General features: G+C 45.8%; 1 protein-coding gene across 7 annotated transcripts in view; it reads left to right on the top strand.

The window, feature by feature from the left end:
• The window catches only part of LOC123759980 (CCN family member 2), a 124,979-nt gene that overhangs the window by 63,821 nt on the left and 34,767 nt on the right, over positions 1-26,391 (top strand). For all 7 annotated transcript variants that reach the window (XR_011228730.1, XM_069325349.1, XM_069325347.1 and 4 more), the window contains one exon: positions 18,499-18,624. Coding sequence is in view for 6 of the 7 variants with exons in the window: in XM_069325349.1 (XP_069181450.1) it covers positions 18,499-18,624 (126 nt within the window). In the remaining variant the exon portion in view is untranslated. The remainder of the gene's footprint in view (positions 1-18,498; positions 18,625-26,391) is intronic.

Genomic DNA, 26,391 nt, shown 5'->3' with positions numbered 1-26,391 from the left:
CTCTCTCTCTCTCTCTCTCTCTCTCTCTCTCTCTCTCTCTCTCTCTCTCTCTCTCTCTCTCTCTCTCTTTATGCACTAATTAGGTCTGGCCTAAGATAATGTGATGAAGTCCATCGCCCAAGTATTAGTCTTCCTACGGAGACTGGGACCCTTCACTATTCCCAGTGTTATGTGCGCTGGGCGGTAGCCTCCAGACCCCAAGACTCGTTGTGGAGACCCAAGATCACACTATGGAGACCCATGACTTGCTATTGTGACCCAAAATCTCAGAGCCCACCACAGCTCTGTCAGGGACAGAAGCAATGCTGTTGTTCCACGAACAACAGAGCCGTGAAGTAGAAAAATATTCAGTGGTAAATGTCAAAAGGCGAAGCAACAGCTGATGTCATAAACATTCTGGTAATTTTATTGAGGACTTCGAGCATCCATTTATACATAGCACAATAAACTTAACGGAAAGCTAAATAAATTTTCTCTTCATATTTCGCTTCAAAATAGGCCAGTAAGTTTGTTAGGGTCATATGTTCACAGGTTTTCCAAGTGCTTTCCCAGAGACTCAACAAAATTCAATTTCCTGTAAGCGAGGGGGCGTATATTGGCAGAAATTACACCACCCTACACTGTGTAGACCACCCTACACTGTGTACACCACCCTACACTGTGTACACCACCCTACACTGTGTACACCACCCTACACTGTGTAGACCACCCTACACTGTCTACACCACCCTACACTGTCTGCACCACCCTACACTGTGTACACCACCCTACACTGTGTACACCACCCTACACTGTCTACACCACCCTACACTGTGTACACCACCCTACACTGTGTACACCACCCTACACTGTCAACACCACCCTACACTGTGTACACCACCCTACACTGTCTGCACCACCCTACACTGTGTACACCACCCTACACTGTCTGCACCACCCTACACTGTCTGCACCACCCTACACTGTGTAGACCACCCTACACTGTCAACACCACCCTACACTGTGTAGACCACCCTACACTGTCAACACCACCCTACACTGTGTACACCACCCTACACTGTCTACACCACCCTACACTGTCAACACCACCCTACACTGTGTACACCACCCTACACTGTCAACACCACCCTACACTGTGTACACCACCCTACACTGTCTACACCACCCTACACTGTCTACACCACCCTACACTGTCAACACCACCCTACACTGTGTACACCACCCTACACTGTCTGCACCACCCTACACTGTCTGCACCACCCTACACTGTCTACACCACCCTACACTGTCTGCACCACCCTACACTGTCTGCACCACCCTACACTGTCAACACCACCCTACACTGTGTACACCACCCTACACTGTCTGCACCACCCTACACTGTCTGCACCACCCTACACTGTCTACACCACCCTACACTGTCTGCACCACCCTACACTGTCTGCACCACCCTACACTGTCTACACCACCCTACACTGTCTACACCACCCTACACTGTCTGCACCACCCTACACTGTCTACACCACCTCCCAGGAGGGTGTGTGAGGGTCTCAGTAGTATCTGGAACACACGTTGTGTCGTGTCGAACACGTTATCATGATACAATAATGATTTACATTATAAACTTTCGGCTCCTCTCACACAACTTTTGTATGTATTTATTATTTGTGTCCGCAGTATCGAGCTATTAGCTCTTGGGCCCGCCTTTCTAACTAATCTTTATCATTAACATAAGGCTAACCCCTGGTACAGTTGGTAGAGCGTCTTCCTCCCATGCCAGAGGTCGGGGGTTCGCGGCGCGAGGTGCTCAAGGTGAATGAATTATACAAGTAGTTTAAATTACGGTTGAATTATTATTCAAATATATGTCGTGCTTCCTTTAGGAGGGGCCTCGCGGCTAAGTGGACAGCGATGTGGGGTCATAGTCCTAAGGGCCCGGGTTCGATCCCTGGCAGGGTCAGAAACAAATGACAGGGTCAGTGGTGGTGGTTCAACTTTGGCTCTTTGGTCCCGCTTCTCAACCGTCAATCAACTGATGTACAGATTCTTGAGCCTACTGGGCTCTATCATATCTACATTTGAAATTATGTATGGAGTCAGCCTCCACCACATCACTGCTTAACGCATTCTATCTGTTAACTATCCTGCCACTGAAAATGTCTCTGAAGTCTCTGTGGCTGATTTGGGTAATCTGTGTTCCCATGTTCGTGTGCCACACATCCTAAATAGTTTGAATTTGTTCACTCTGTCAGTTCCTCTGAGAATTTTTAAGGTGGTAATCATGTCTTTCCTTACTCTTCTGTCTTCTAGGGACGTGAGGTTTAATTCCCGTAGCCTTTCAGCGTAGTTCATACGTTTCAGTTCTGGGACTAGTCTGGTGGAATGGACTCTGTACGGTATGGACTCATTAATTAGGATTGAACTCTAGGTTGGAGCTGCATATTTCAGAATTGGTCTGACACAAGGGGTATATAATGTTCTGAATAATTCCTTACACAAGTTTCGAAAGGCAGATCTTACGTTGGCCAGTCTATCATATGCCGCTGATAATATCCTTTTGATGTGGGCGTCTCTGGACAGGTTCGGTGTCCTCATGCAACCCCTTCTTGCATGGATGAACTAAAGAAAGAACGTTGCATCACTCTTATATAAAATCATCACACACGTCGTAAGCCTGAATTTGCATAAAAGTTTCCTTTATGCATAGTTAAATGTGCATAAAAGTTTCAGAAGTATTGCGGCGAGGCTGGCCGCCCTCAGCAGTGGTGGTGATGATGATCCAGCCCTCCCGCCCTCAGCCCTCCCTCTCTCCCTCCCGCCCTCAGCCATCCCTCCCACCCTCGCCCCTTCTCCCTCCCATCCTCACTATCTCCAAATTATTATCACATTTTCATGTCCCTTTTATGGCCTCTCAAATGACTGTATCCTTCACGAGACGAAAAATATAATATTTGTGTGTCCCAGAAGACACGAAGCCACAACCACACGCACTGAGGCCATACACTGTGTGTGTGTGTGTGTGTGTGTGTGTGTGTGTGTGTGTGTGTGTGTGTAATTACCTAAGTGTAATTACCTAAGTGTAGTTACAGGATGAGAGCTACGCTCGTGGTGTCCCGTCTTCCCAGCACTCTTTGTCATATAACGCTTTGAAACTACTGACGGTCTTGGCCTCCACCACCTTCTCACTTAACTTGTTCCAACCGTCTACCACTCTATTTGCGAAGGTGAATTTTCTTATATTTCTTCGGCATCTGTGTTTAGCTAGTTTAAATCTATGACCTCTTGTTCTTGAAGTTCCAGGTCTCAGGAAGTCTTCCCTGTCGATTTTGTCAATTCCTGTTACTATTTTGTATGTAGTGATCATATCACCTCTTTTTCTTCTGTCTTCTAGTTTTGGCATATTTAATGCTTCTAACCTCTCCTCGTAGCTCTTGCCCTTCAGTTCTGGGAGCCACTTAGTAGCATGTCTTTGCACCTTTTCCAGTTTGTTGATGTGCTTCTTAAGATATGGGCACCACACAACAGCTGCATATTCTAGCTTTGGCCTAACAAAAGTCATGAACAATTTCTTTAGTATATCGCCATCCATGTATTTAAATGCAATTCTGAAGTTAGAAAGCATAGCATAGGCTCCTTGCACAATATTCTTTATGTGGTCCTCAGGTGATAGTTTTCTATCTAGAACCACTCCTAGATCTCTTTCTTTATCAGAATTCTTTAAAGATTTCTCACATAATATATAGGTTGTGTGGGGTCTATGTTCTCCTATTCCACATTCCATAACATGACATTTATTAACATTAAATTCCATTTGCCAAGTGGTGCTCCATATACTTATTTTGTCCAGGTCTTTTTGAAGGGCATGACAGTCATCTAAATTTCTTATCCTTCCTATTATCTTAGCATCATCAGCAAACATGTTCATATAATTCTGTATACCAACTGGTAGATCATTTATGTACACAATAAACATCACTGGTGCAAGAACTGAACCCTGTGGTACTCCACTTGTGACATTTCTCCATTCTGATACATTGCCTCTGATTACTGCCCTCATTTTTCTATCAGTCAGAAAATTTTTCATCCATGATAGAAGCTTACCTGTCACCCCTCCAATATTTTCCAGTTTCCAGAACAACCTCTTATGTGGAACTCTGTCGAAAGCCTTTTTTAGGTCCAGATAGATGCAGTCAACCCAACCATCTCTTTCCTGTAATATCTCTGTGGCTCGATCATAGAAACTGAGTAAATTCGATACACAGGATCTTCCAGATCGAAAACCATACTGTCTGTCTGATATTATATCATTTCTCTCTAGGTGTTCTACCCATTTAGTTTTGATTAGTTTTTCCAATACTTTCACTATTACACTTGTTAATGATACAGGTCTATAATTGAGGGGGTCTTCCCTGCTGCCACTTTTGTAGATTGGAACTATGTTAGCCTGTTTCCACCCGTCTGCTACGATTCCTGTACACAGGGATGCCTGAAAGATCAGGTGAAGTGGAATGCTGAGCTCAGATGCACATTCTCTCAGAACCCATGGTGAAACGCCATCTGGGCCAGCTGCTTTGTTCTTACCGAGCTCCTTGAGCATTTTTTCCACTTCGTCTCTAGACACCTCTATGTGTTCTATGTTGTTCTCTGGAATTCTTATTGTATCTGGTTCCCTAAAGATTTCATTTTGTACAAACACACTTTGGAACTTTTCGTTTAGTGTTTCACACATTTCCTTTTCATCTTCCGTGAATCTATTTCCCATTTTCAGCCTCTGAATATTATCCTTTACCTGCAATTTGTTGTTTATGAATTTATAGAATAGACCTGGTTCTGTTTTACATTTGTCCGCAATCCCTTTTTCAAAATTTCTTTCTGCCTCTCTCCTCACTGCCGTGTAGTTGTTTCTCGCATCTTTGTATCGCTGGTATGTTTGGGGGTTCGGCCTCTTCCTGTATTGATTCCATTTTTGTGTCTTTCGGTCTCTAGCCCTCTCGCAATTTCTATTGAACCAATCCTGTTTCCTAGTTCTGCATCTCTGTTTTGGTATAAATTTTTTTGTGCCTTTATCATATATTTCACAAAACTTGCCATACATCTCATTCACTTCCTTGCCTAGCATCAAGTCTGTCCAATTATACTCACTAAAAAAATTTCTAAGGTCACCATAATGTCCTCTCCTGAAGTCTGGTTTTTCAACTGCTTCAACCTCCTTATTTTCTTCCAGCTTATAACGCATTGCATACTTTATTCCCAAAAAGACATGGTCACTTTTACCCAAGGGAGGAAGGTACTGAATGTCAAATATCTCTTCCTCCTTCCTGGTAAATATCAAATCTAGCATGGAGGGAACGTCCCCTTCCCTCATCCTCGTAGCTTGTTTAACATGTTGATACAAGAATGTTTCCAGGATGAGGTCTACAAATTTACAGGTCCAAAAATCTTCTGTTTTAGCTTCATATGCTTCCCAGTCTATGGATTTCAAGTTGAAGTCACCGACTATCAACAGTCGTGATCTATCGTTATCCGCTCTCGCTATAATCTCTCTCATTATTGTTATAAGACCTTCACGTTTACTATCTAGCTCCTCCTTTGACCATGTGCTGCTTGGCGGTGGACTATATGCATTTATCATCATTAGTTTATCATCCTCATAGCAGATCTCTAGTGCTATTATGTCAACTTCTTGTGGATTGGCAGTCATTATTTCCTTCACCTTTAGGTGTTCTTTTACCAGCACAGCAACGCCACCGCCTTTCCTAATTTTTCTGTCCCGTCTCCAAATTGAGTAGCCCCTTGGGAATATGACCTCATTTAAAATTACATCTTCAAGTTTTGTCTCCGTGAGTGCAACAATGTCTGGTGTCTGCAGCTGTATTACATCACTTAACTCCAGTATCTTCGATCTCACTCCATCTATGTTGGTGTATGCAATCTTCAGGAACTTGTTCCCCCTCTCCTTATTCTTCACTCCCCCTCTCTCTATTGATTTTGTTGGTTTGCCTTTATGTACCACTTTACTGGTTTGCCTACCCCTATCACTTTGTAGAAAAAAGAATTTATTTCTTCTTCATTCCTGCTCTCATTTAAATGTTTTGCCTCGGCGAGGTTCAGTTTCAGCTTCTCTCTATCTTCTTTTGAAAGATCTCGTCTTAACGACCACCCTTTCCCATCCTCATCCCTTTGCAATTTTCTAGCATTCCTTAGTACTTCTTCCATCTGTTTGGCACCGTTTAGGGTGATCCTCAAAGGTCGATCTTTCCCTTTTACGTACCTGCCTATTCTCCTGTAGTCGCACACATTCTCTCTGTTTGTAAGACCTTCCACGAGGCCAACAATTTTATCTACTACTTTAGCTTCTTCTACAGCTCTTTCTGACCTAGATGTTATCGCCTTTTCTTTGCAGCCAAAAATGATCAGGGACTTACTCCGATCAACTGTGTTTTGCACCAACTTCGGGTTAGATGCCAATTCTTTCCTCACTTCTAGCCTAATGTTTGTTTTATCTTGGTTGCTGCAGTGTTTGACTTCCTTTACTGCTTCTTCTATTTTTTCCTTCTCCTTGGCCACTTGTGCATAAGTGAGTTGCATATCTTTCTTGCACTGTTCTATTCCCTGTGTAACTTCCTCCATCTGTGCTGACAAAAGCTGTTTCTCCTGTTGAATTTCCTTGCCTAACCTATTGTAGTCATTTATGTTTAAATTTACTTTAACTTCTTCCAAAGCTATTTTTAAGAGTTTATTTTCTTCTTCCATGGCTTTGCAATTTGTTTCCAATTGATTCTTATCCTTGCGCAAGTCTTTCACTAAACCCTCAAGACATAAAACTTTGCTATTCAAATGGTCATTACTTTCTTTCAATTTACTAATTATTTCTACATGAGAGTTCACTATAGTATCTAAATTTACCAACTTGTTATGTAGACTGCTAATATCAATGCTTTCTTCATTGAATCCCTCAAAATCAAGCTCTGTTTTGTTTGTGTGTGTGTGTGTGTGTGTGTGTGTGTGTGTGTGTGTGTGTTGAGGCAGATCAACAGCAGGTATTATATATTGAGAAGGGGAGAATGTCAGGTCAGGTGGGGAGAGTTCAGGAGAGAGGACCTCTCTCTCTCTCTCTCTCTCTCTCTCTCTCTCTCTCTCTCTCTCTCTCTCTCTCTCTCTCTCTCTCTCTCTCTCTCTCTCTCTCTCTCTCTCTCTCTCTCTCTCTCTCTCTCACTCTCACCCTCACCTGGTACTTTAGAGGATATCAGTCACTCCTCTTGTTACCAGTTATCAGCAGTAAAAAAACAACTAACAGAATAAGACAGAGAAATAAAGAAAGAGACGGAGGGTTTAAACAGCTGAAAAGAATACCATTACGGAAGCTCCAGTAATGTGTGAATAATGAGCTCAATATCTCAGGGCTACAAGACGATATTATGAATCATTCTTAAATACGAACCATCATTACTGAACGTAACAACTGACCTATAATATATATTTACAGTTTAAAATGGTAGTGCTCTTAAATTTATAACAATCTCTCTCAAGTTCCGTATGTTGTATATCTGGTGTTATATATATCATTTGGGAGGTCGGACAGCACTCTGGTCTAATCCCTCCACTATACTGGCTAAATTGCAGGTCGGCGTTCAAACCCGGACCGGCCAAGTGGCTGGTCACCATTCCTTTCCTCTGTCCTATCCCAAATCCCTATCCTCATACAATTTGCAAGTGTTATATAGTCGTAATGGCTTAGTGCTTTCTTTTGATCATTACCTAACCTTGCTTGTTGCAACCACAGTTGATCCGTTTTTTCAGGTGCCTCCTGTCACCTGTATTATTCCCCACTCCCAGGTGAGGGATGGACATGTGTGGGTGGACGGGAAGGACTGATGTGCTGATGACAGGTGGGCGGAAGACATGGGGGGAGGGTTTGGGGGACAGGAACCTCAAATTGAAATTGATCAAATTTAAAACACATTCTCGGGAATTTAAGGCTGCAAAGTTTTCCCAAAATTAAGTAATGATTCTCGGCATTAATCGTGACTTTTGCCAGCTCTCTTGATCAATGGTCATCATTAACGATTTGTGGAGGAAGTTGGTGAGTCAGTGTTGAAGATGTGGCTCCTTAGTGGTCCCTTCCACGGAGCCACAGCGCCTCAGCCACCTCCTTGTATTAATAACATTACCTTAAATAAAGGTTCAGCAGGTATACCCAGCTGATGGACTGACAGAGTAACACGCAAAAAACACATTTAACTTCAATGTTAAATTTGCTCTTTTTTTTATTAATACATTAGGCACATCTGCGTTAGTGCAGCTACCCTAGACTATATGAAGTGGAGTACAGTGTGTCAAAAAAAGCTAACTAGGTGATGCTATAAAATCCCCATCACACAGGATGGTTAGTCATACAGAGGCATGTCAGAGAGGCAGTCTGCACTGGCAGACTCCGGAAGCATTTTGAGGATATCATCAACACAAGATTAAATAAGGTAGCAGTGGTAATAGAAGTCTCCATCTAGACTATTTGTGACTATTTGTAACTGTCACAAGTCTACGCTGCTCACGTGCCATGTTTCACTACCATCAGTGGGACCCGTCTGTTATGGTAACACCAAGATGGATGGCTCAAGCGCTGCTGCAACACTGTTTCTTCGTAAACAAATTCGACCTGGTCCGCGAGTGTTTTTGCACGTATTATATATCGCACAAACATTTTATTTTTTAAAATTGGCGGTTGGTCAAAGGCCAGTTCCAGTTTCAGACTGTGATATTAAATTTGTTTGGCAGAGACTCGTGCCCGTTACAGACTTATTGGTGGGTGGTTGTCCGACCAACCCGACCAGCCTCTGGTGGTGTTGGTCGGTGGCTGTCTGGCACCCGACCATTACCCAGGTCTAGTGTATCTAGGCCTGACCATTATTTATAATAGTTATTTCTATCTGAGAAAATAACGTTTACAGCTTTGAATCACAATATTATTTTCAGAAAACATTGACGATAAATTAACTGGTCTCTTGTATGCGAAATATGAATTTGTTATAAATGTGTGTTGTAAATAATATCGTTTCTAAACTTTTGAGATGTGTCACGAGGACATTATTGCACCTCATCATCTGAACAATGGTTCTGTTGCTTCATGATCGTCCAGAGTAATGGTCTATAACTTGTGTGTATATATATATATATATATAAGGTAAATGAGCGGCTTGAGGAACAGACAAGCACAGTTCCTGGTGACAAACTACCGTCTCGTGTCTCTCTGCAATTTCACGTTGCACAATTTTCATTTGAAAAATAAAATAATGATATTCTGTCCTGACAGTGTTTCCATTCTCTCACTAAATAACTTTCCAGATGAGTCATTTTTATTTCATATTGCTATCTCGTTGAGCGGGAGGAGGAGGAGGCCTCACATCCCACCACCACCACCACCACCACCACAACACCATCCCCACCACCACCATCCCCACCACCACCGTCCCCACCACCACCGTCCCCACCACCACCACCACCACCACCACCACCACCACCACCATCTACATTAACACACTTATTCCACTCCCTTCTCTACCTCCGTCCATGGCCGCTCCCTCTCCGCTTTCCCTGCCCTCTGCCCTCACCTGTCCACTGGCCTGTCCCATCACCTGTCCCCCAGCCCTGGTACCTGCCTCTCCCGGGTCCCCCGCTAACTGTAAAGACTTGCTCTTGCGGAGTGTCCGCGCAGAGAGCCGTCACCAGGGGCCATACCTCCACCCTACACACCTCCACCCTACACACCTCCACCCTACACACCTCCACCCTACACACCTCCACCCTACACACCTCCACCCTACACACCACCAACATTATACACATTGTCTCCATGACAATGTGGCGAGAGCCCTGCTCCACAACACTGGTGCAGTCTTATGGTGTGGCGAGAGCCCTGCTCCACAACACTGGTGCAGTCTTATGGTGTGGCGAGAGCCCTGGACCACTGAGTTCATCAATTATGCTCTCTTGACTCTCGGAATTGTATATATATTTTATATAAACAAAACATTACAAAGACTATAAAAAACTTACGTTGAAGTGGCTTAACCTCACCAGAAGCGTAAGGTCTTAGACATCCTACCTTACCTATCCAGGTCCATGTTTATTAGTTCCAGGTAGCGTCTATTACGAAGATATTATCTTCACTAAAGCACTGGAATTTTGACGTTGTGTAAGCGCAGGCTGCGCAGAGAAGCAAGGAACGAATTTATTACTAATATAAATTTTCAGGGGTCCAATTTTTTTTATGTATATCTCCCTGGTGACTACGTCATCGCTCCGCCATGTATTTTGCTCATACATCAGCCATTGGTAGGAATTATTTTGAAGCATTACTTGAAGCACCATTATTTAGCCAGATGGCATGTTGACATGCCATCTGTCATGTCAACTGGCATGTCTTCTGTTTCAGACATGATGCTCAACCGGCAGTACAAGGGACTGAAACTTCCCACATTCACATTCCTCAACACTTGTCGAGTGGTAAACAGCATGTCTGGGTCGTTTGGCACGTGATCAATTGACTAGATATTCCTCATTATTGACAACGTCAGGCATAAAATATGAAGAATAGGTTAATTACTTAACGGATACAACTGTTTATCACCTCATTATGAGTTATTGGAGGAGCTTGTCTCTTTGGTCGTGTTGATGAGTGGCTGTCATTGGTCATGATGATGAGTGGCTGTCATTGGTCATGATGATGAGTGGCTGTCATTGGTCATGATGATGAGTGGTTGTCATTGGTCATGATGATGAGTGGCTGTCATTGGTGGTGTTGATGAGTGGCTGTCATTGGTGGTGTTGATGAGTGGCTGTCATTGGTGGTGTTGATGAGTGGCTGTCATTGGTGGTGTTGATGAGTGAGGTGTCAGACGGGGCAGCATGGTTCATCACACTGTAGTGTCAGGACCCAGGGCCACAGATTGAGATTCAATATCGTCTGAAAACAAGTATCACTACCGGAGAATACATTAAATTCTGAGTTGCAGTAGTGATAATGACAGACAGACACAGAGTAATAGTTCACGTACGCGACACTAGGAGCAGCTTCTCTTTAATTAATAACCCAATACCACCAACTAACATAAATTCCCCCCCCATCAAGAGACAAATGGACAGCGATTTTTTTCGTTTTCTTTTGTAATTTAGCTGCGTTGTGTGGGGGGGGAGAGGGGGGGGGTCACCTGGCCTGGGGAATGGGGACTTTGAAGTGAACTGTGGGGAGCGTGGCGGGGGAGTAGGGAGTTGGGAGTGGAGTGGGAAAATCCTTGAATCAGATCGTTTCCGTCAACTTATTAGTGTGGCTGAGAGTGTGGAGCCCACCACCTGCCTACTGCGTCACTTTGGTGGTGGTGCTACTGTGGCGGGTTGTTGTGGTAGGGATGGTTGCGTGGTGGTGGTGGTAGGGATGATTTCGTGGTGGTGGTAGGAATGGTTGTAGTGGCGGTGTGGCAGTAACTGCCACATCACGTGTAGCAGAACATGGCATAACCTCCCCCCCGTCCATCATTGATTATGACACACGCACATATACGTGTCCACTCGCACTCGGTTTCACAGAAGAAATACGGTCACGTACGCGCACGCGCGCACGCACACACACACACACACACACACACACACACACACACACACACACACACACACACACACACACACACACACACACACACACACACACACACACACACACACACAGTTGAGAGGCAGGACCAAAGAGCCAGAGCTGAACCCCCGCAAGCACTAATAGGTGAAGAGGTGAGTACATGAACAAGGAGGCCACCAGAACAACGCGTAAAGAGAGGGCTGTACGAGTGAGGAGAGCGAGTGCGACTCAACACGGAGACCATCCGTCCAGCAGACACCACGGCATCACAACCAGCCTACGTTAAGCTGCGGCGAACATCAGAAGCCTTGACGAACCTGGACAATGGGAACATTCAAAACGTGTATGGAACACGTGTTCCTCACCTCCCAGAGAATTCAAGACCTGCATGGCGCCCTTATCTTAAAGTGCATAAAAAAAAGATTATTGACCAGACCGCACACTAGAAAGTGAAGAGACGACGACGTTTCGGTCCGTCCTGGACCATTCTCAAGTCGACAATCGACTTGAGAATGGTCCAGGACGGACCGAAACGTCGTCGTTCCTTCACATTCTAGTGTGTGGTCTTGTCAACAGTGCCGAATATATCTTAACGTTCAATCCTGCCAGATGCGATGCTGTTCCTCCTAACTAACAGGACACGTCGTATCGAGATCCCAAACCAAAATTACTAGTCATAAATATTCCGGTACAGTATAGTGAAAATTGTCTGGGAGATGTTATGTCTTCACAGGACCCACTTCTCAATTGTTATCATATAATTAGGGACCCGAAAGGCAGGACAAATGTTATGAAGGAATTTGGTCATCTTGATATCGGGTCGAAAGCATAGTTATTTTTACAGTCGATGTCTAACCTTGAATGGATGTGAAGTATGGGACCTTCAGAATACAGAATATATAGAGGAAATATCTAAGACGGATCTTAGGGGCCCATCTCACACTGCACTCTCCTGCCTTATCTCAGGTTCATATCTACACTTGAAAAAAAAATTCACAAACTATTGATATCCTTTTATCTGAAAGGAATTACTCTGCTATGTGAACAGGTACAACAGGCGAAAGAAACTGCATATTTGATTGTGCCTCAGCCGGAAAATGAATCCTGGCCCTTGGGACTACGACTCCTGAACCCTGTACGCTCGGCTGCGAGGACATGTATGTGTGTGCACGCGCGTGTGAGGCGCGCACGTGAGCACACTCAACATACGCAAGCCGTAGGCTCACACCAGCTTGTCTTAATGAACACAAAAACAACAGCAGTCATTTCATTAGCTAGTCAACAAAATATTTTTTAATCCGCTGCCTTAATGTGGGAGAACAATTTGCTTTGGAAAACCCTTTGATGGGAGAGTGTTGCCAGAGCAGCCGAGGTGTGGCGGGGCGGGTCGGGGCGGGGCGGGTCGGGGGTGGCGGCGGCGGCACCTCCACCCGTAGTGCAACCCCGCCCACGGCTCATATTGCCCTCAACACCGCCCAAAACTGCATTCAATTCATTATTCAGCCGGAAACACAATGAATTAAAAACTAGATCTGTTTGTGTGATAATTATAATGCATGAATGGACGGTCGACAATGTTGTTCTCGCGGCGTTGCTGTGATTAGTTGTTGCTCTGATGAGTTGGTGAACCTGATGAGTTGGTGAACCTGATGAGTTGGTGAACCCGTGCCAGCTCTCCACCATCACAATCATCATCATCACAATCTCATCATCATAATCATCTTCACTACAGTTCATATAATGAATATGTTTATGATTCAGCCTCGTGATAATTAGCCTTGTTCAGTCACACATTTTTCATGGTATATTTTTCCTTCAAATATTTCGAATTTTTAATTCTAGTTAACTTTCATTGTGTAAATAGATGATTAGGAGCGGGTGGCTGCCAGGTGTGGGTAAGGCTACAGGTGTAGGGGAGGCTACAGGTGTAGGGGAGGCTACAGGTGTAGGGTAGGCTACAGGTGTAGGGTAGGCTACAGGTGTAGGGGAGACTACAGGTGTAGGCGAGGCTACAGGTGTAGGTGAGGCTACAGGTGTAGGCTAGGCTACAGGTATAGGTGAGGCTACAGGTGTAGGTGAGGCTACAAGTGAAGCAGTTAACAGCCTCGTAGCCCCCAAGTTACCTGCCCGTCCTAATCCCCGGCTCCAACTTCTCTCCTTATCTCCACAGTCTCAAGCAAACGACTACTTTCTCTCAAATTATAACCTTTTCCATATCGTTAATTGCTGCGGCTGTTATAACTAACGCGCGTTTTAGAAGTTCCTGGTTATTATCGTTACTGGTTATCCTTACTGGGTATTATCTTTACTGGTTATCATTACTGTGTATTATCATTACTGGGTATTATCGGACGCTGAGTCGAGGACGCCTCTCAGTATTGACTCACAACGGTAAACAATTATATTGGAAGACAAACCGACGTCTCTGGGGTGTCCTCGTGGCGGTGACTGGGCGGAAACCAGTTCATTAAGTGGTTGACTTCTACACACGTTGACATTACAATAACGTGATCTATAAGAAAATCTTTGACGCAGGATATTTTTTTCCTCTGTGTACTGTGTCACTCACCCCGCGCCTTCTCAACTTGTGCACCTCATTTTGTTCATCCCCAACGTAGATATTACGACGTACTACTAAAAATAGTGCCTTACAAATATGTACGTCTTTAATGTACCGGTTGTTTAGGTTATGTGGGTTGCTTGGGTGTGTGCTTTTTCGGTTAAGTACAGACTGTGGAGGGCGTGGTGTATGAAGAGGCCGGGCGGCCTGATGGAGCTCTCCCAGGTGGGCTTCACACATTCCCGCCTTGATGCTGATGGTGTTCTCACTGTCGTACATTTATTACCTTTTAAGTGATAGAGAGAAAGACAGAAGTGAATCATTTCATATTTGGTGAATATATGACTTAGATTTTGTTGATTTGCCGTGTCAAATTTTGTTGTGTTCTTCTAGTAACAGAGTTTAGAACTTGTCAATAAACCGGCAGGCACGGTGACTTACGTACTTGGACAAACACTGGAAGCACAAGTAATTTTAGTCGGCATTTATCAATGTAAAAAATGAATGTGTTATATACGCACACTAACACGCTCATCACCAAACATATTCAGGAAGAGGAATCATTTCTTCAAGAACAGAGGATCTCCGAACCACATAAAATAAGACTGTAAGGACGAGGGAAGGGTTATGGTGTGGTGCCCGAGCCCTGCAGGTCCTCTGGGAACCCAGTGTGCCTATAACAGGTCTTGACTATCGGGGCTGTGTACATATACCCACACTAACTACCCTCCCAACGTCATGCTACCATTGTTAATTATACCATATGTATCCCTGACAACTCTTATATCGATAAGTACTTCTATATTTGTGACCTGTATACAGACGTATAATATAAGTATTATCAGTGTACGCTTTCCAAGGACAATGTTCTCTGGGCTCCATAGGTCAGGTGGGTAACTGTAGGTTCACAACCTTATGTTTGCAACAACAGGAAAATTAGATGTTTCTCGCACCGTGAAAACTGCAAGCTGGAAATTGCAGCGAAAACATTGAAAATAGGAAGTTAATTAAGCCGTTGTGTTAGTCCTGTGTGGCGCCTCGCTCACCCGCCCAGAATATTCCCTGGTATTCTACTTATATATAATGAATATTAATGCATCTGATCTCGTTAATTACTAATGCCTCGGCCTCAGAGGAAACTAAGCAATGATGCTTAAGCCTTTCATGTCTAATTAATGACCGGGTTTGAGATTACGGTAATGTCCGGATACCCGTGTAAGGGCGGGTGTCCCCAGTCGCACCGGTACTGTACCGGGCACCGGTTTGCTGCTCCCGACCCGCCTCACACCGTCAACCATCAGTACAACTATCTCAGTGAACCACTAGCACCACTGTCTCAGTGAACCACCAGCACCACTGTCACTCAGTGAACCACCAGCACCACTGTCACTCAGTGAACCACTAGCACCACTGCGTCTGACACCAGAAGCACCCGTACCTTGACATTATGAAACAGCAGCATTAGAGATGGTAACCATACCTTACAAGTATCAGTGTTTCTGGCCACAACAAAGTCGGATATGAGTATATCTGAGAGAATGTCAAACAAAGGTGTCACTCTGAATATAACAAGCTGTTAATATTCATAATAATAACATAACCAGACATGGTTATCATGGCTTCTGACCCCCACCGGACACTGTTATCATGGCCTCCGTCCACACTAGGCACTGTTATCATGGCCTCCGTCCACACTAGGCACTGTTATCATGGCCTCCGTCCACACTAGGCACTGTTATCATGGCCTCCGTCCACACTAGGCACTGTTATCATGGCCTCCGTCCACACTAGGCACTGTTATCATGGCCTCCGTCCACACTAGGCACTGTTATCATGGGTTCTGGCCACACCAAACAAAGGCATCACTGGGTGTGAATAAAACAGCACTGCTAATTTAGAGCTCAACTGTACGCTGAGAGATAACGACAGACAGAGAGAGAGAGAGAGAACATAGTGAGGCTTTTAATTACGACTCAGTTTTTGGTCGTCACCCCAGGCAAAGTTACTGAGTTGTGATTACTCTCAGGAATAGTTAACGACGAACACAGGAGAATCCTTTTCCTGAACTGTCGAAAATATTTCATTTAGCTGCCAAGCCAATAACGAGAGGCGAGAACTTTGGTGATTTCACACTCCAGACTTTAGTCACTCCTCTCCCTCTCCCCTCCTACCTTCCCTCCCCTCCCAACCTTCCCTCCCTTCACCCACTCAAAAACACACAAGACCCGTTGGCCGAAACTGGCGGTCAACACGCAACCAAGAAAAATATATCGCAACAAGTTGAATTTGAGTGAGAATTTGGGAGGCAGCAGTGACAATTGTGCGGACTGCGGGCTGGCTTCCTCGCCTCTGAACCTGTACGACGGGTTTTTGATCTCCTTCTTCATCCATTGTGAGAGTAGCTGATCGATAACTCGTTACACAAGTGATGAAGCGGAGATGAAACCTAGGTTACACCCTCGGGGGTTCAAAAGTGCTCCAAGGGTCACATCTTCACTGTCCACGGTGGTCATCATTATAACATTCTCACTACTATAGCTGACCAAATAGGGGCCCCTCTCAGGGTCCATACAGAGAACAATCATCGTAGTTTTGATGACTTCCGCCCTGTTGCCCCTAAGCTTACACTGACCCCGTTGTCAGTGCTTCAAATGTATCTATCCACAGCTATGAACGAAAAAGAATCGTTAATAAATTCAGGCCCCGGGAGTGTGAACCCAATACGTCCTGTTACCTTGCTATGGTCCCCAGGAGAAGCAATAAATGGTGTTTCCAGGAGTCCTCGTGCCATTATCATCTAGGCTCAGAACCATCGTAAAAAAACGGGTCATTTTATCGAGCGGTGTAACCACAAACGGTATTATCAGCCACAAACTGTGCCAGATGTGGCGCGGCACGAGGGTACAATATCCAGCAATTAAGAGGATTAACAAATAAATATATTGTTAGATCAATGTTGTGAATTTGGGGGTGAAAATAAAAGATATAAAAACCTTCAAATGGACAAAGAAATTCCATTAACGTGATGTTTTAATGAGAAAATCAGTATGAGAATGCTAAAGGTTGCATGACTTTTGACCACGTCATGGTGGAGTGGTCAAAGGTGTATGCTTGGCAGTACCCAGAGCATGCTTTCGTATCCTCCTCGTGACTCCTACTGATTTTCTCATAAAAAAAAGTTCTAAAAAATGGTGACAACGTCATGGATGATACCTCTGGCCTCTTCATATATGTAACGGATTCAAAAATAAATATTGAACTGTTTTATGTACAGGACAAATTACATTTAATTTAACCCTTGTGTTGTGTAGTGTCCATCTCCCGCCCCCCAGTTGTGTTCAACACTCACACACTGCAGCCAACTGTGGCAGAGTCATGTGACGTAACACACCCACAGCTGTGTTGAAACTCTTCAACTGTGTGTTATATGTACCCTGCTAGACTTATACACGGGACACCGTGTGTGTACACACACACACACACACATACACACACACACACACACACACACACACACACACACACACACACACACACACACACACACACACACACACACACACACACACACACACACACACACATATATATATGTTGTCGGGCATCCGTCATGCTCTGTGTCAATATGGGTGAGAGAAGCGATATCAATATTCTGATTTATGCGGGATTTCGCTCCCCCCACCCACCCCCGCCCCCACCCCTCTCCCCTCTCCCCATTCCCTCTTCCCCACACACCCTCCCTCCACCTACCCCCTAACCATACTTCAGCCTCTGGTGTAAACACTTACTCTCGCCTAACTGTCAACTCAGATCCCTAACCTAAACTTACCTCGGCTTATCAATCAGGAGGAAACTAAGCGATCACGACTATATAGCATATTTGGACGGGATATGATTTAGGTGTGGAATAAGGAAAGGAATTTTGCCCAGCCATTTGGACGGTCGAAGACTGAACGCGGACCTGCAAGAAACGAGGCCGCCACCCTTCCATCCCATCCAAGTGGTTGGACTCTGTTGGTCTAACTATGCACAAAACTATATAATAATAATTTGTATTTAAGTTGAAAACCTTTCATTTTTATCCGTATGCATGATCCATCCTGGGGCGATGAATTAACTGTGACTATGTATTCACTATGACTATGTATTAACTGTGACTATGTATTAACTGTGACTGTATGTATTAACTGTATACACTAACTGTTTCACATTTGACTACAAGATACAGTGAGTGTATCAGCTATGTTTGGACGGGGAAGCGTCTGACTGAGTGGCTGTGCTCACCGCTTATGTCTCGTTGTTCTTACAGATGGGCGTGTGGAGGTGCGTGGTGGTGGCCTGCAGCCTGGCCGTGGGCGTGGGCGGCCAGCGAGCGCCCTGCTACGAGTGTGAGATGTACAAGGACGCCCACCCTCACTCCAACCCTTACATAGCTGTGAGTACATTCACAACGCCTACTTAACTGTCAATACACTCGAACACCAACATTGCTGAGAATACACAACAACGCCTCCATACCTGCAGGTTCATCAGTTTTCCTACATACCTGCAAATACACCTGAACCCTAAAGATACCCCTATGTACCTCTTTATATCAACATTTGCATATATTAACCTCTCTAAATACAACATAGATACAACTGCTTGACACAAGCACCCAGACTACTGGAGGTGGAGCGTGGTTGAGGATACAGCCACCTCGGCCTGGTGGGTACAGCCACCCCGGCCTGGTGGCTGGTGGTTGACGCTGTCAGGGAGGCTCGGGAAGGCGCCCGTTGGAACCTCTCTCTCTGAAATATTAATTGCTCCATTACTTTACGCCGGGTGTGTCCGGTCCGCCCGAGAATACATCAAGGGCGGGTGCACGGCGGGAGCCTCACTCAAAGCCTACCCAATTTCATCACGCCAGACAAGTATCTGCGATAGATTAAAGGTAAATGTGTAGGCTCTTTAATATTTATATAAGTAGGTACATTCAATATATTGCCTAGTTGGCGCAAGGCTCGGCTTGACGTATTGGGAGTTTTTTTTTATTCTACTTTATCATTGCTGAGTTCGTTTAAATATCTCGAGAATGACTTAGTAATTATTTAATTTTGGTCGTACTGTTTTGTTAGGCAGTACTGAGGAATGAGTGAGGCTAATAAGGTAATGCTTCTAAATATATAATATTTATACCACCAGTGTTGAAGTGAATGTTAATTCATGTCTAAAAAATAATTATACGAAAAATTAGTAATAAGTAAATTTGGCTTCTTTGTTTTTATTTGTTATGTAATTTCATCTTCGAAAATAAGATGAAAATGTTCGTTCAAATTCGTGAATAGATTTAACTTAGCGGAGAGAAGTAAGGATTGGCCAAGAGAAACATACACGAGTCTCACACATACACTCGAGTCTCACACATACACCAGTCTCACACATACACCAGTCTCACATACACCAGTCTCTCACATACACAAGTCTCACACAGACACAGCACACTCACCAACTAAGGCCAGACTTGTATATATGATAACTCTCTCCAGCCATATATGTCTGGTGTGTGCCTAGACATGTTCCTTGCTTAAGCTGGCCATCTGATGGCTGCTTTCTGGGTCTACGTGTCCCATCTTGCAGTTATGACTTGTCAACTGCCTGTTTAGGTCACCACTGTATCACTGCTACAGTGACGGGTCACCACTGTATCACTGCTACAGTGACGGGTCACCACTGTATCACTGCTACATTGACGGGTCACCACTGTATCACTGCTACAGTGACCAGTCACCACTGTATCACTGCTACAGTGACGGGTCACCACTGTATCACTGCTACAGTGACCAGTCACCACTGTATCACTGCTACATTGACGGGTCACCACTGCTACAGTGACGGGTCACCACTGTATCACTGCTACAGTGACGGGTCACCACTGTATCACTGCTACATTGACGGGTCACCACTGTATCACTGCTACAGTGACCAGTCACCACTGTATCACTGCTACAGTGACGGGTCACCACTGTATCACTGCTACAGTGACCCGTCACCACTGAGTGGGCTTCGCTACTACCCTCGAATTTTACTTAACTGGGTTTAGTTTGGTGAAAACTCTAAATTCGTGTTCTGTTATCTGATATACTCTCTCTCTCTCTCTTCTCTCTTCTCTCTTCTCTCTTCTCTCTTCTCTCTTCTCTCTTCTCTCTCTCTCTCTCTCTCTCTCTCTCTCTCTCTCTCTCTCTCTCTCTTTCTCTCTCTCTCACCACAGTTACTAGGTGAGTACACGCTACCTCTCTGTGTGTCTCTCCCCTTCTCTAATCCGCACACACGCCCTTCTATTTCATCCTTCTCCCTTCCTGATTCTTAAATTGTTTTTTCTATCTGGCATTGTGTGTGTGTGTGTGTGTGTGTGTGTGTGTGTGTGTGTGTGTGTGTGTGTGTGTGTGTGTGTGTGTGTGTGTGTGTGTGTGTGTGTGGTGATCCCCTTCCCTCTCTGAAGAAGCACCACTCACAAACAGTGACTCCTTAATTAAGAAAATGATAGCGACGAGGGCTCTCCGGATGTTTCTATTCCTTGTGGACACTTATGGAGGGGAAATTACCTTACTTGTCTGAAGGTGGAGGAAGTTGAAGGTTGTGGAGACGTGTTCTTCTCACATAATTATCACCTAGTTGTGCTTGCCTGGGTTAGTCTTCATTTCTTTGGTCCCGCCACTCATGCTCCTCAAGCTTCTCAAATAAACTGGTGTTCAGATTCCCGAGTCTCTGTGGCCTCTTATCTACTCTTGAAGCTGTGCCTCCACCACTTACTGCTTGATGTTACTTTGTTTCACTGTTCTGACTGATATCAGCTATATTTAATGCCTCTGGTTCAGTTTGGCAGTTAGTGTCCACCTTCATCCCCTTCTCGTACAACCCATTTGATGGTACCTGATCAACCAGGCTGTGACTCATACGTCAGGCTGCGAGTAGCCGCGTCCAACAGCTTGGTTGATCAGTCCAGCAACCAGGAGGCCTAGTCGACGACCGGGCCGCGGGAACGCTAAGCCCCGGAAGCACCTCAAGGTAAGGTATGGTGCTACACTGTACCCGGCTTGGCGCCTTCTTTTGATAATTACTTACTCTCGTATAACCCATTCCAGCTACATGTCCTTGTCTGCCCTGTGAAGCCCTCTGACACTTTTATTTGTGGTAATCATGTCTTCTCTAAATCTTCAATGATTTAATGTCATGAGGTTTAATTTCTTTAGCCTTTCCTCATAACTTATACCTCCCAGCTTTGGTACTAGTTCGGTGGCATACCTCTCAACTTTATCTCGTAATGTTTAGAGCTAAACGAGATAAGAATTCCACGCCGGTGCTGCATATTCCAGAATTGGTCTGACATTTATAGTGAACAAGGTCTTGATTAAATCCGAATTCATATTTCTAGTCAGTTTTCATATTAGCCAAGTTGCTTGTGCAGTTGATGAGTGATGCGATGTGTGTCATCAGTCTCAAGGGAGTTTTCACTGCTGGGTTCCAGGAATGTTTCCTCTAATTTAGAACTTTGCATCTGGTGTCCAGTTGAAAGCATCCAGCTTCGTCAGTTTATGAAACATCAGTTGACATTGGGAAGAAGAAATGAATCCCTTCTGGAAGTTCATTGTAAATAGATCAGGAACAAGAAATACGCCAGTCTTGGCCCCCTGTCGGACCCCACTGATAACACTGTCACTGCTGCCTCAGGTCCCTGTGTCCCCCCTCAGGTCACTGTGTCCCCCCCTCAGGTTACTGTGCCCCCCTCAGGTCACCGTGACTTGCCTCAGATCACTGTGACTTGCCTCAGATCACTGTGACTTGCCTCAGATCACTGTGACTTTGCTTCACTGCTCATTGTTCCTTACTCATCCCCACAGTAGGCCTCCCCACTCCAGCATAGGATGAAGAATATTTTTTTCATGCAGTAATAACAATGGTGAGGGAATTTCTGAAATACACCATACAGGATCATGCATCCTCTCAATCCGTTCTCAAAGAAACGGATCAGTATATCATGGTGTATAAGGTTATGTTATAACTATTATAACAAACTAGTATATAAAATCAAAATTAATAGATATATGAAACCTGACTGTGCAGCTGTACAGTATAGTAACGGTTATAGGTAAGTGATACTAGACGTTACTAAAACACACACACACACACACACACACACACACACACACACACACACACACACACACACACACACACACACACACACACACACACACACACACACACACACACATACGGGCGCATCCGATCCCACGATCGTCGTCGCCCCTAAATCAACACAACAACACACACACACACACACACACACACACCTGTATGTGTGTGTGCTTGTAATTTTGAAGTGAAGTATCGCAAGGCTTCGTGTTGAAACTCTGAGCTCCTTCCTTAAGGTCATAGTGTATTGATTGTTGGTCGTGGCCGGTGAAAGGCTCGTATACAAGAGTCGCGAATCAATGGCCCATTTTAATTTTCATATGTGATCCTTCACTCCAGTAGTGGAGCTGTCCTCCAGAGGTGCCTTTGTTATCCTGGACAAGTCGCCACCAGTCTCATCCATTTTTTCCAATAACCTTCCAGGGATGTTGGCCTTTTTTCCCCGTTTATTTTGTTGGCTTTTACGAAGGTCAAACTTTAACGTGACTCGGTCGACGTTCTCAGATGAATCACATAAATACTGTATATATATATATATATATATATATATATATATATATATATATATATATATATATATATATATAATTTGTGTGTGTGGGTTATTATATATATTTTACAAATTGCATTAGTTGTGTCCGCGTGATGGATGATGATCTGCTCAGGCGCACCCAGACAACCAGTTTTCCGTCTGATAATTCTTTAACACTGTTATTTGTATTGGAAAAGTATAGAGTAAGTATTGTTGGAGACCTTCCCCCCCCCCCCCCACCAGCCTGGCCCCAGTACACCCCCTGCCACCCCACCTTCCCCACCAGCCTGGCCCCAGTACACTCCTGCCAGCCCCCCCCCCACCAGCCTGGCCCCAGTACACCCCTGCCACCCCACCTCCCCCACCAGCCTGGCCCCCTACACCCCCCTGCCACCCCACCTCCCCCACCAGCCTGCCCCCGTACACCCCTGCCAGCCCCCCCCCACCAGCCTGGCCCCAGTACACCCCTGCCACCCCACCTCCCCCACCAACCTGGCCCCCTACACCCCCCTGCCACCCCACCTCCCCCACCAGCCTGGCCCCCTACACCCCCCTGCCACCCCACCTCCCCCACCAGCCTGGCCCCCTACACCCCCTGCCACCCCTCCTCCCCCACCAGCCTGGCCCCCTTCACCCCCCTGCCACCCCACCTCCCCCACCAGCCTGCCCCCGTACATCCCTGCTAGCCACTTCCCCCACCACCCCACCTCCCCCACCAGCCTGGAAGTCTTGGAGGCTTATCAAGTAGAAACTGAGAAAGAACGGAGACTTGGCCACACGAGGCAAGAGAGGAAGCAGGAAGTTATATACAGCCACGTTATTGTGACATTCTCTCTATATAGACTCAAATTCACTTAGGTCATCGGGGATTCGAACTTGGGCCAAACCAAAAATAGGAGAGCGTCGTGCAACGAAGTGTGTTAGTTAAGAGTACACTTTCACACTCCCTCCCTCATTACCATAAGACCCACAAACTTTTAAACCCGTTCAAGAGATATATTAGCGGAGAGCAAATCCAATATTATAATATATGCATATCCGATTAGCAGAAGGATTTAGTTTAAATTGCCTACATCAAAATAGCATTGTAAATTTCGCAGCTTTTGGAATATAATATTAGTGGTGTTAAGCCAAACTTGGCAGGTATTCTTGACCAGACCAAGACACGAAATAATTGGTTAAGAACCAAGCGTGAGCCAAACATGAGCCAAGCGTGAGCCAAACATAAGGTGCCAGAGTCGTGTGTAGAGCAGCGTCAAGCGTCTCTTCCTCCTTACCCTCGTGCTTGGGTGAGTGGTCTCCTGTCTGACTGGCCGGGCCGCTGACTAGGTCCGTCTGGCGGCCGGTGGGTCGTGTTGACACACAAATGGTTCCACTCACTAGGGATGAGCAACGTTCTTGGGCCCCGCCTCTCGCCCCACAGATACAATCACAACCCATTAACAAGACGACGTTCCATAATCGGACTAATGTGTCGAGTCTAAACTCCAACGTGATTATTTCATTTCCCCGCTGGCCAATTCCGGCGCTGTCACTCCGTAATTGATGTTATTATCGTAATGAGGGATGTCACCATCATTTTTGTGTCAGGCTCTCAACCAATAAGCTGCAGTCTGTCGCTAGTCCATATGTCGCGTTGACTTGCTCTCTCTCTCAGTCTGGGGGTTTGTTTACACTCACTGTCTGCCTCTCAAGTTATCCTCACGACATTAAAATCACTGATGGTGTTAATATAAAATGATTGTGTACTGTGTTATAAATGTTCCAAAGTGTAAGGATTGTCAGCACTCGTGTGAAGGAGGCGGTGATGCAGGAGACATCTTGAAGGTGTGTGGAGGAGGCGGGAGTGATGGAGCCGCGGTGCCACGGTCGCCCCGAGTACATTCACTGGGGGACGTGAGTCGTGTCGTCGTCTGCGGAAATATTGTGCCATAAAGCGCTCTGTATCTAGCCTTTGATGCAAGGGGCGGGGGTCCTGGCGGGCCTTGTCCTGGCGCTGCACGTGGTGACCCCTGGCAGGGGCCCCAGGTCACCCCAGGACACAGCCACCCGTGGCCGCCAGCCGCCACCCCAGGACACAGCGACCCGTGGCCGCCAGCCGCCACCCCAGGACACAGCGACCCGTGGCCGCCAGCCGCCACCCCAGGACACAGCGACCCGTGGCCGCCAGCCGCCACCCCAGGACACAGCGACCCGTGGCCGCCAGCCGCCACCCCAGGACACAGCGACCCGTGGCCGCCAGCCGCCACCCCAGGACACAGCGACCCGTGGCCGCCAGCCGCCACCCCAGGACACAGCGACCCGTGGCCGCCAGCCGCCACCCCAGGACACAGCGACCCGTGGCCGCCAGCCGCCACCCCAGGACACAGCGACCCGTGGCCGCCAGCCGCCAGCTCCAAGCGTGCATGGATGAGCTGGAGGAACCGCACAGTCAGGGTAATTTATTAATATAATCTGTAAAGCTGGGTTGAGATCGCCTTTTGTTTTTACTTCTCCCGCTTCTTCCTTCTCCCACTGCTTTTTTATCTTCTTTCTCCTACTTCCATTTTGAGTCAATTTAAAATATTTATGATCACGACCGAACGCCATCGTAGGTTTGGTCCCGCCACTTACAGAATCGTTATCATTGGCTGACTGTGAGTGGAACCCGCCACCTCAGGTCCCCGACGTCTGCGAGAGGGCGTCCTCGATGTGTGTGTGTGTGTGTGTGGCAGCGTCTTGGAGTTGGAGTTAGGTGGCTGGTGCGCCTGAGAGAGGAAAATGGCTGAGTCACACTAGACGGATATATCAAAGATGAAGGACGGGGGGGGCAAAGCGAACGGAAGGAGAGATGAAAGCCAGAATTTACGAGTAAGTCGCCTTGAGTGTTGGCACACATCTCCGACGCTCTCTCACACACATTTACCAATAGGTTACGACTGCTGTAATGAGTGTTTGGGAAGGGTGAGGCAACACTCATGCTATTGGTGTTGGCAGCGGACACGTGAGGCATCACAGAGTGTACAGAATGAATTGATTGATTGATGAAGATTAAGCCACCCAAGAGGTGGTGCGGGCAGGAATAGCCCGTAATACTACACAATGGGAGTAGCGTTGCTTCAAGACGTCCCAGCCTGGATATGCTTGACGTACCACTGCACTAATCCGTCAGGTGTGAAGCATCGTGTAACGCCGTCAGTTCGTCAGAAAAAGAAAGGAATGGCAACAAAAATATTAAAAACAACAGTTATATTTCCTTGTGTACCGTGGACAACACAACACTGATGAATGGAGCGCTCTGGCTGGCATGATGAGCTGTGTGACTCAACGCTGCTTAGTGCAGAACACTGTTGATGAATGTGGTTATCAGCTAGTGACAGGCGCACCTTGTTTGTGTCGGAGTCTGTCATGTTAATGACGGTTTGGATCATTTAGCTGTCTGGGTTAATGTATAATGACGCATTATGGATAACGGTATAACGCAGGCAGATTTATGGCAGGAGAAGATAGAGAGAG

Source organism: Procambarus clarkii, chromosome 16 (assembly GCF_040958095.1).
Source record: "Procambarus clarkii isolate CNS0578487 chromosome 16, FALCON_Pclarkii_2.0, whole genome shotgun sequence".
In the NCBI taxonomy this organism is placed as follows: Eukaryota; Metazoa; Arthropoda; class Malacostraca; order Decapoda; family Cambaridae; genus Procambarus; species Procambarus clarkii.
This window is presented reverse-complemented; position numbering and strand designations above follow the sequence as displayed.